The 11,493-nt window shown below is 42.2% G+C and overlaps 1 protein-coding gene across 1 annotated transcript; it reads left to right on the plus strand.

Annotated features, from left to right (window-relative positions):
* Nucleotides 1–1,528: 1,528 nt before the first annotated feature.
* frk (fyn-related Src family tyrosine kinase) lies at nucleotides 1,529–10,819 on the plus strand. The gene is made up of 8 exons (XM_034527977.1): nucleotides 1,529–2,168; nucleotides 4,057–4,178; nucleotides 6,290–6,453; nucleotides 6,575–6,743; nucleotides 7,228–7,386; nucleotides 8,713–8,894; nucleotides 9,488–9,653; nucleotides 9,870–10,819. The coding sequence occupies exons 1-8, from the start codon at nucleotides 1,777–1,779 to the stop codon at nucleotides 10,076–10,078; spliced, it is 1,563 nt and encodes a 520-aa protein (XP_034383868.1). The 5' UTR covers nucleotides 1,529–1,776; the 3' UTR covers nucleotides 10,079–10,819.
* Nucleotides 10,820–11,493: the final 674 nt, after the last annotated feature.

Below are 11,493 nucleotides of genomic sequence, written 5' to 3' on the forward strand. Positions count from 1 at the left end.
CACCTGAAATCAGGTGATATCTATTTATTTATTCATCAAATATTTAATTTTGTTATATTTGAAATGACTTCTCATCGAATGAGGAAAGAGACGTTCAAGTTGGGGAGTAAAAAGTATTAAATAAATACCCACAATTGGACACAATATTTGTTTGACATTGCAGCATCCCATTCATATTTACACCACGTCAAGTCCTCACAGCCTCGCACACTCAACTTTACATGGCGATGTGGATTATGGATGAATTTACATCTTTCCATTGCACCTTATTAACTCTGCTTCCTCTCCGGAGTCGTTGTGACTTCACATCTTATAGGATCCATTGGACCTGGAGGTGTCTGATGCCTGGTGAACCGGCCTCCCGCGGTGGCCCTGCTGATGCGCCTCCTCTCTACCTCCTTGTGTTTCATGGATTGGAGTTCCATTCATACATTGTCATATTCATGTAATGTGTTTATGTAACTTTGTAAATGCTGTTCATTCTGTACACATGACATCTATTGCTTCTGTCCATCCGGGGAGAGAGATCCTCCTCTGTTGCTCTCCTGAAGGTTTCTTCCCTTTTTTCCCTGTGAAAGGTTATTTTTGGGGAGTTTTTCCTGATTCGATGTGAGGTCCTGGGACAGGGATTTCGTATGTGTACAGATTGTAAAGCCCTCCGAGGCAAATTTGTAATTTGTGATATTGGGCTATACAAAATAAACTGAATTGAAAATTGAATTGAATTGAATTGATGTCCGTAAGCCCCTGAGGGTTCAGGGCCTTAGGGAGGACACTGGGATCGGGCCCTCGTGAGGATGGAGGCCCCAAACTGAGTGAAAACGCTCACTTTTTCACAGCTTCATAAGGACAAAGACTGCTTTGTACACACTATTCAAGACATCATAATCCATAATATGTATATATAGCAATGGAGCTATATATCCATTTTAGTGGGACTTTTTTGTGCGTTTATGTATGACCAGGAAACAAGTGGGCACTTTTAAGAAATAAACTAAATGTTAGTGTTTTGTTGTTGTTTTTTTGCTTGCATGATACTTCTTTTTTGCTTCATTATATATGTTGTTGTTATTTTTTATCACACATACTTTGTCAATTTAATCTTTGTATCTTTGTAGCTTCAGTTTGCCCTATAGGGCGCAACATAACGTTGCTGGAGTTTACCTTCTTCCAGTGGGTTGCAGTTAGAAGCTTGCAAAGCTATATGCTTTCAAAGTAACTTCATGCTTTGATTTATGATCTCATCATTTCGATAATTAAGAATTGTACTTGAAACATTTTGACGTACGACAACTTTTACAGAGTACCACATAATTGTCACACACATGATTATTTAAGTTTCATTTGATTTATTTACTGGCAGGAAAGAACTTCAACAATGACCTCATAGTTATTTATAAAATACATCATGGCGCATTTTTTCCGCTCCCCACCTGCCCTCCAACAATGGCCGCCAGGGGGCACTGGACGTCGCTCCGCACGTCGAGCCGCTCCCCATTCCTCAGCAGGTGCAGGTGAGTGACGACACATGAGCAGCCTCGACCAGGAGAACTTCAGTTCAATTGAGCGTTCGCTGGGTGAGTGCCGGGGTCAAAGATTGCTGCCGTCCGATCCCGCTGGGATTATAAAATCACTCCTGTCATTTTATTATTTGTTTCCGTGTAATGTGGAGCGCGAGTGAGGAGGAGGAGGAGAATAAGAAGAAGGGATCCCCCACTAACCGTTTCCGCTCAGTCCCGAACACTGAATGGCTCGCAGTGATTGACGGCCGCAATCATGGAGATGAAAAAGCGGCTTTCCTCGTGCTGGCAGAGTTTTTTGACGTGCTTTGAGAAGCCGAACCGAACCGCAAGCGAGACCCGCGTCAGAGTCGACACGGTGTTCGTGAATGCCCACGCTCACCAGAACGCACCGAAGCCGGGCTTCCGTCGAGAAGCCGATTTACAGCCGCCGGCGAAGAAAGCCGGTGACTATTACCTTGCCCAGTACGACTACTCCGCGCGCACGGAGGAGGACCTGAGCTTCAACGCGGGGGATACTCTGGAGGCGCTCGATAAAAGTCACGGCGACTGGTGGTTTGCGAAAGCCCTCACCGGGGTCTCGGCGTCCAAGCAGGGGTACATCCCGGCCAATTACGTGGCGCCGGTAGAGAGCATTGACGCGGAACCGTAAGTGGCCCATCAACCTTTTTATTATGGTCGCATTCGTGTGGCGTTCGCTGGCGTAGTAAATCACCACTTCACAACACAATTCCACGCATGTAAGGTTTATGGGATTTTTGTATTATTATTTTTTCGCTCAAAGGTAAAACGCCGTAAGGTGTTTTGTTTTGCCCTTTTAGTGCTGAACTCTTTTCCAGATAATGATTCTCTGACCAGGAAATGTAGGTTTACAGGTTAATAAAAAGGCTTTAAACTCATAAACGCTCGAAGAAGACTGTTGTGGGTAAACTAGTGTATTAAAGCAAACTTATCAAATACATGCTGGTATTGGAAGGGAATGAGTCTGGGGAAATCTACACACGATTCTTTCACTCGGACTGTTGTTGAACATGTTGTGAAAAGAAAAACAATGTTTGCTGACAAATTATAATGTAGAGCATGTTTTTAAAAAAATTACCAAATTAAACAAGCACTTGAACTACTATGAAACAAAACGAAGAACTGGTTAAAAACATGTTTTTATGTAGAATATTCTTTTTTATATATATACACACATTTTCCATGTTCTCTACTTGGGTATTTCCTTTTCAAATATAAAGTGTATAAACATTGCTGGAATGCTAGAAGCATATGTCAGCAAATGTCAATTTATATTAACTCTAATATTAAATAAAAAACACACAATAACATTAACAGTTTATAACTATATAACTCAAGATCTTTTTGTAGGCCAACCCAGAGGTGAGCATTGGCTAGTTCCCTTGAAAAGAAAAGAACAATGCCAATAGGATTTTTCCATTTGTATTATTGGATACAATAAGCTCCGTGGCAAACCTATGCTTTTCATGACTTTTAAAAGATGCATACAATCGATGGAAGTAAAAATCTGACGTTAGGCCAGCAATCGAACTACGCCACGGTAACGCAACTTCATGTCATGCAAACTAAGCTAAAAGGGGGACTGGTGTTCGGCGTGATGACGTTTTGTAGTTTCATTTAGACACTTGTTAGCAATCGTCTTTTTTTTAAGACTCATATAAGCTTCAAAATTCAGGACAGGACAGGACATCACAAAAATAAAAGGGCCAACCCGTATTTGTGATGCACTCTGTTCCATCTCAGCAGCATGCTGGTTTTTCCCGTTTGGTTAACAGGGTTAAAAAATACCGGATAGACAACAGTCGGTTTCATAATGCATGCATACGCACAATCATGTTAAATAATCAGTTGTTTGATTCTGGGCTTGTGGACTATGCTTCTGGAGCTATTCTCAGTTTATTCAGGGCCGGATTAACCTGCCTGTTGTATGTTAAAACTAGTTTGTGGTCAGGAAATAATTTTAGGATTAAAAGATACACAGACTAAAATAATAACGTATTTGGGGATAAGGCTATGGTCTCATTCTACATCTTTTTTTATTGTCAACAGATCTCGTGAAAAGACCAAACCAACCATAATTAGTCAGACTTTCACAGCCCGCCTGCGACTGTCAGCTCCCACCCCACAATTCCCACTGAGGATATAAGTCTATAACAACAGGTAGTGTGTGTGTGTATATAAGCTGCTGTTCTTTTTTAAAGATGCTAATCCATCTCTCAAAACAGCTGGGCACTGTCTTTTAAACAGGACGCACGCACAAACACACGCACACACACACACACAAGATACTGGTTGGTGGGTCCTTCAGGGGATTTGTTGACAAAAGGACAAGTGTAGAATATCCCCAGACGGAATTTTAATGATTATTATCTATATGTTTGAGTGCGAATAGAATTGATTAACCAAATTACCAGTGACTTTGGGCCCCCCCAGACGGTTGACACAATTATGTAAATTCCGACCGCCCTTTTGTTTGACCTGCTCTGCGCCCTTTTGCATCAACTCTGATTTTCAGATGGTATTTTCCCGACACAAAGAGGCTGGATGCGGAGAAGATGCTGTTGGCCGGAGGGAACGAGCACGGTGCCTTCCTCATCCGAAACTGTGAAAGTCAGACAGGGGAGCGGTCCCTCTCGGGTAAGCGAAGATAAACGCTTTGACGGACTCTGACCTCCAAAGAGGGGCTGTGTACATTTTTGAAAGATAAAACGACGCCGCCGTTCTTTAAACAAGTAGAATTTGGACATGAGGAAAACGCACGCTTGTTCAATTTAGCAGCACAACATATGAGGAGGAGGAGGAGGAGGAGGAGGAGGAGGAGGGAGGAGGAGGAGGAGGAGGAGGAGGAGGAGGAATGGGCAGTAGCCTGTGGTGGATCATGAATGAAATGAAAATCAACAATGAACGCAAATGTATTTTTTGTTTCTACTAAGTAAACAAAAAGCGAGTAAATATTGATTCATACTTTATGTGTTCAAATTAAATGTTGTGACGGGTAGTTTTTGGCAAACAACCAGAATAAATACAGTTGATGGCAATCTGAAAAAAAATATTAGAGGGAATTATGACCGGTTTAACTTCCCAACACTGACTCTAAGCAGCTTATAATGCATAATTAAACTATTAATGCCAAGATTACATTTTTAAGCAAAGCAAATATTTGATTCAAAAGACAATCATGTATTTCTTAATCATTTGCATGTGGTATGCAGATACCCATTATAGATGGCAATAACAAAAGTAAAGGATGACATTTAGAACTTTTTTTTGATGGTTCACACTGACTTCGGGACAGTTCAGGAAATAATGTTTTGGGACAGTGGGGGAAAAGGTTAAATGTAGAAGTGAAACAAAGAGTTGTTCCGTCTTATTTTTTTATTTGTATATTTACCATTGCTCCTTAAGGAAGCTCACTATTTTTTTTTTTTTATAGTATAATGCCATTTTTAAAATTATCAATACCTGCAGTATTAACAGGGACTGATAAATGTAAATTGAGCAAGTTAGTAAGAACACGTGACTTTCTCTTCTCTTAATAAATTCCTAAGCTATAAAACGCACACTCTCCAACACACCAGGTGTTCAATTGATGATTAAATTCAGTTGCATCGCCCAATATCACACAAATGTACAATATGCCAATATGAATAGTATCTCATGGTAATATAAGTATACGTAAAAACAAAACATTGGTCAATGTATCACGATAGTTATGACCTAACGACCTGTTTGACGCAGCAATGACTTTATTCTGTATCTAAAGCGTCGGACCGCCGACAAGCTTAAATTGCACTAATGTGTTAGTCGATCAATATTCCTTTCCCAGATGAAGTCATGCTCGGTGGCCAGTTAGCATTCTGCAGTGGACACACATTTCCAAACAGCCCCGGCATTGTTCATTGACTCACTCTTATCCTCAATAACTCGAATGATTAATGTCCCCAAGGTTATCAAGTTGAATAAATGTCGTTCTGTGCTCCCATAAAGCAGCGTGATCACTTTTATCTCCCTGTGCGTGTAATCTGTCTTTACCCGTCAGCCTGGCTCTTTCTTTCCATTGAGGCCACATTCTTTCCGTGTTCGTTCATTAAAGCCCATTTGTGTGTGTGTGTGTGTGTGTGTGTGTGTGTGTGTGTGTGTGTGTGTGTGTGTGTGTGGTGTGTGTGTGTGTTGTGTGTGTGTGTGTGTGTGTGTGTGTGTGTGTGTGGTGTGTGTGTGTGTGTGTGTGTGTGTGTGTGTGTGTGTGTGTGGTGTGTGTGTGTGTGTGTGTGTGTGTGTGTGTGTGTGGTGTGTGTGTGTGTGTGTGTGTGTGTGTGTGTGTGTGTGTGTGTGTGTGTGGTTACCCCGTGCTAAATTTACAGATTTGTAAATGAAATGTAATCGAAAGACCAAATATTTGCTCTTTTTTTAAAAATGTTATTTGTGTGAATTATTACTTTTCTAAAACTATCCAACAGCAGCCTTCACATCTGTATATGTGATTCATCACACAGATAACTCCCTCAACGGAGCACATTTGATCAAGGAACTAGTAAAGTCTTTAAGCATTGAAACAGTGCAGCATCTTTTTTTTATTAAAATAAAAAATTTAAAAAAAATCTATTTTAGAAGTGTAAACTTATTTTTGTCCATGAAGCTCTTTGGACTGTCTCATGCTGGTTGTGTAAGCAAGACCGTGACAAACGTGGCGTTGACTTGTCCCCTTGACTCCTGACCCCTTGACCCCTGATGTGGACTTGTCTTTTCAGTGCTGGACGGCGGGAAGGTGAAGCATTACAAGCTGAGAAAACTGGACAATGGTCACTACTACGTGTCGAGGAGCAGATCCTTTCAAATGCTGGAGGAGTTGGTGGAACATTACTCCAAGGCGGCCGATGGCCTCTGCGTGCGTCTCGGAGAACCGTGCAAAAAGGTCCGACGCGCTGTGCACCCAACGCATCCCCGTTGATTGTCCGAATTCCATTATTGCCTTTTTGTTCCTGTAAAGTCCCATTGTCATTCTCAGTAAACAGTAACTCCTCCCGCCCGTGTAGATGGAGGCGCCACAGACTAACGGCCTGTCCTACAACACGGTGGACCAATGGGAGATCGACCGCAAATCCATCAAGCTGCTGCGGAAGCTCGGAGCCGGTCAGTTCGGAGAGGTGTTCGAGGGCGTGTGGAACGACACCACCGCGGTCGCAGTGAAGACCCTCAAAGCTGGTACGCTATTGCCTCCTTTTTCTGTCCGTGAAAGACGTTCGACAGGATCGGACTGTTTAGGAATGAGTACAAGCACAAGATGGTTTGCACACGTCGATAGTTCAGTGTGTGGAATAGGATCGAAAAAGCGGTAATGTTTCCGAGGGCCAGACTCCCTTTTGGAACACCTCATATACTGCGGCAAGGTTTGATTCTCTGCCCCGTGCAGTCCCGCACCTGGTTCTCCAGGGCCTTTCCCAGGTCTTATTAATTGGCATTTAACATGTTCATGTGGGCTAATTTGTCAGAAAGTTAAGTGCCAGTTGGAGTTGGAAGTGTAAGCAGGCTCAGTTTCTTCTTTGGGGGAAAAGAAAAAGGATATATTTTTCATTGTGGGGGTCCAAAACACTACACCCCACACTCACTGTAGATGTTACAAAAGTTCAATTAAACCAAGAAAAAAAAGTTCCACTCCTAATATGCCATCACTGAACAACTGTGGCAGGTACGATGGACCCGGAGGACTTCCTTCGAGAGGCTCAGATCATGAAGAGGCTGCGGCATGCCAAGCTGATCCAGCTGTACGCTGTGTGCACCCTGGAGGAGCCCATCTACATCATCACGGAGCTGATGAACAACGGCAGCCTGCTGGAGTTCCTCAATAGTAAGACGGCCGGTCATCAACTTTCCCCGTGATTACGAGCTGCTGCTTCTTTACTGCGGGGTCGGAGTGCAACGCTAATGCCCGAGGGTCAGAGATTCATCCCGCCGCAACAAAACCGCTTTAGGTCACAGTTTATGAATCCAAACTTTGATCACAGCTGCACATATTTCCCATTAATTATTTACTGATTTAGTCTCAGCCAGTGGCTAGCACTTTTAGTTGGGGACACCGCAAACAGCAACAGCAACAGCAACAGCAACATTTTTATTGACGACAACTATTGTTAATGAATGAATTTTAATCAGAAGATCTGTCCATAATCTATATTATCGTTGGTTGCAGCAGGACACAATCGCGAAAGGATGTAATTCCTGGATGGACTTGAACTGAGGGCAGTGGTAGCGTGTTCTAATGCTGGGTGACCGTGACTTGGCTTTTACAGGAACACCTGTAGTAGACAGATTAGTGTTTAAAAAAAAAAAAGGCCTTTTTGATTTTCTTTATTTTGGTATTCGTATTAATTGAGACATGGGTAGTGCTCACCTCTTACACAGACATGACGTGTAGTAGTGAGAGATACTGTCTTGTCACTTCCATTAAGAGTGCTCATGTGGTGAGCCAGTCTGCGTGGTGACCCACCATAATACACGCTCCCACTGTGACATCGAAGTCACGGGTAGGAAATATAACTTGTAAATCTAGACTGTAGCTGCTATATATTATTATTATTTTTTTAATATAAGTCTAGTAAACTGTAAAAGGGGAGTTTTAGTTGGTCCTTGGCTAGATTTTGCTCTAAATGTGCTAAATGTAACATTCGTAGCATATCTTTAATTGTCTCCACATGGCTCTCAACATGGCGACGGCTGAGCCGGCAGCTAGAAGCTAATGGTGCTAACAGCGACTAGCTCAGACACCGGTGGATTATGACACAATGGGCCCCTGGGCAAGGACACACAAAACCAAGAGACAGACTTCATGGTTGTTTAGCCTCATTTTGTTGATGTTGTTGTTCTGTCTCTTTGTGGTCATTTTGAGTCTCTTTGTAGTTGCTTTGAGTAAAGGTCTTTTTGTAGCCGTTTTGCATCTCTGCGTAAGTGTTTTGGTCTCTTTGCAGCTTTTGTGTCTCTCCTTTGTTTGTTTCTTTGTGGTCATTTTGAAAATCTTCCTGCTTGGTACGTGTCTCGTTGTAATATATTTTGGGCTCCTGTGCCAGGTTGGCCAACGGCGGAACAGCTTTCTTTTTCATCACATTTGTTTTTTCTCCACCACCGCAAAACATGGTAGAACCGCGACTGATTTATGTGCCTCTCTGCTCGATTACAGAGGACAAGGGCGTCACTCTGGGTATCAACAACCAGATTGAGATGGCTGCCCAGGTGGCGTCGGGCATGGCTTTCCTGGAGTTGCAGAACTACATCCACAGAGACCTGGCAGCCAGGAACGTCCTGGTGGGCGAGAACAACATCTGCAAAGTAGCTGACTTCGGCCTCGCCAGGGTCTTCATGGTGGGCTTGACATTCAAAGGGGTGTTGTATAATGAATGTAGCAATTGTCATAGTCCTTCTACCTCATCACACCAAATATAAATGTACACTACACTAAAGAAATTCATGGTATATGTTTAAGCAAGCTTTTATTCAATTCAGTTTATTTTGTATAGCACAACAATAGCGCAAATTACAAATTTGCCTCAGAGGGCTTTACAATCTGTACAAAAAGGGGAAAAAAAGGTGGAGCTACACTCGAATGCTGAATTAGACATTTGTAGGCGACCAAAGTGTTACAATTGGCTTCTTTTTTTTTAAACGCAGTGTTGTAAGCATACCCTGCTTTATGCTCTGTGGCTCTAAATGGACCATAATTTACTAAATGAACAATCTTTAGTTTCAAGTCTGGAAACTAAACGATGGAGACCATTAATGGTTTCCAATGTTTCCTGAGGGAATAAATCAAATGAGAAGTCTCAGACTTCTATACAACCATACTTCTTACTGTGTGGACATATTCACGCTTCACTTTTCACACTGGAGGTTGCTGCTATATCTCTACACTAAAGCTGATAAACGAAACTAAAATAATAATCTGTTTTTGTTTATAGAAAGAGAATGAAAATGTGTATGAAGCCAAAGAAGGAAGTAAATTCCCAGTGAAGTGGACCGCGCCAGAGGCCATCAACGGCAACAAGTTCAGCATCAAATCGGACGTTTGGTCCTTTGGGATTCTGCTGTATGAGATCATGACGTTTGGACAGACGCCTTATCAAGGTGAGACTTTGGTCAACTTTGTCTCAAAGGATTCTCTGAACATGGAGAATAACAGTATTCCGAATTTTATAGAAAGTCAAAGCGCAGTTTATTTTTTTCTCCTGTGGTTTTAAGTAGTGATCAAATAGTCTCAAACATTTTAACGTGAAACAATTGTCTCCTGCAAGATGAGCTATAATGTCTGTGTGTCGCCCCCCACCCCCCCCCCCCCCCCAGCTATGACAAACTACCAGGTCATCCAGAAGCTCTCCCAGGGCTACAGGATGCCGTGCCCCCCCAACTGTCCCAAAGTCATGCATGACATTATGACGGACTGCTGGAAGGAGGAAGATCTGGACCGGCCCACGTTCGAGACCCTGCAGTGGAAGCTGGAGGACTTCTTCGACATTGACGTGACCTCCTACGACGACGCCAACCGCTACTAGCACACTGGCTAGACAAAAGAGACCGAAAAACATTCTTTCTGCACCGTAGCTAAAATCCACATTTTATCATGTTTTAAAAACTTTTTTTTTTTTTTTACAATTGCATTCTTTTGCAGTGAAATGAAGGATCCAACATGGTTGCTCTGCGCGTGACAGTCAGGGTGTGGCTGCATCTGGCATGCAGTGAGGAAGCCTCTACTGCAGCAGCACTCCCGTTTGGCTTTGTTTGACAACTGAATGCACTTTCAGACGAACTCTTAGAAGCACACAGCCGAGACATCCGCCCATTCTCGGCGGACCGGTTCTTCTTGCACGGCGCACATTCTTTCCACTGACCTCCTGCCAAGCTATTACTGGTCGCTACCTGAGAGGAGTCGTGAGTCATGTTTGCTTGGTCTGTTTGGCATGTGAGTCGGTCTTTGGCCCCAGAGCCAGAGCTGCCCATTTAATGAAGGAACAATAAGATTATCTTCTCAAACGGAATGTTCGCAAACAAACAATTTAAATCTTGTGTGAAGTCCACGCCCTCCATTCCAAAAACAAATGGTTTTACGTCAGGCTTGTTGTGCCACTGTAAAAACTACGAGAGGGCTAAAAACAAGCGGCTCCGGTCCGGTCCGGTTTGTGAAAACCAGTTAATCGGCACAAATAAAAATAACTAATGTTTTTAAATTGTGTACACAAATGACTAACCTAACATTGAAACAAACTACCTTTATTTATTTGTGGCCATTTGCAGGTTTCCTAGAGGAAAAACAAATTCATGCAGTCACTTTGAAAATGGTTCTAAAAATACCTAACATTAAATTATATTTTCATTTTTAACTAATATTTAAAGCTGCCTAAATATATATTTTTCCCAAGCAATTACTTACACATCCAACCGACACGGAGCAACAGTAGCATGCATTTCTTGTATCTCTGACCTCCAACATTCCCTCTTTCAGCTTTGACAATGTTAATAATAATAATAATGTCTGAGCTCATTTTGCTGATAGCTGATAGATGAGCCTCTATGTTCACCAGCTGGTTTCTAACCTCGATGCGTCTTACTGCTCGTTTTTTTTTTTGCGCATTAAATCAATGTATTGTTAACTTCGACATCCCTTTTAACGTTTAAAGAATGTTTTAATGCTTGAATTAGTGTGAAAGTCTTTCAAGAGCACGTGTGTGTGTGTGTGTGTGTGTGTGTGTGTGTGTGTATAAATGTGTTATGCCTATTTATACATCCCAGTCAAATCTTTTCTTTTTTCTTTCATTTTTTTTTGGTAGGGCCCCAAAAGCATCTTGTCTGCCCCTGGTATATTAATTAAATGAATGTTTTGTAAGTGTTACATTAGCATTAGCTCAATGACTGAACATTGTGAAACGACTTGATTTCCCTCTTTGAATGATTTCTGGTTAAACGCTGTAGC

Source organism: Cyclopterus lumpus, chromosome 24 (assembly GCF_009769545.1).
Source record: "Cyclopterus lumpus isolate fCycLum1 chromosome 24, fCycLum1.pri, whole genome shotgun sequence".
Taxonomy (NCBI): Eukaryota; Metazoa; Chordata; class Actinopteri; order Perciformes; family Cyclopteridae; genus Cyclopterus; species Cyclopterus lumpus.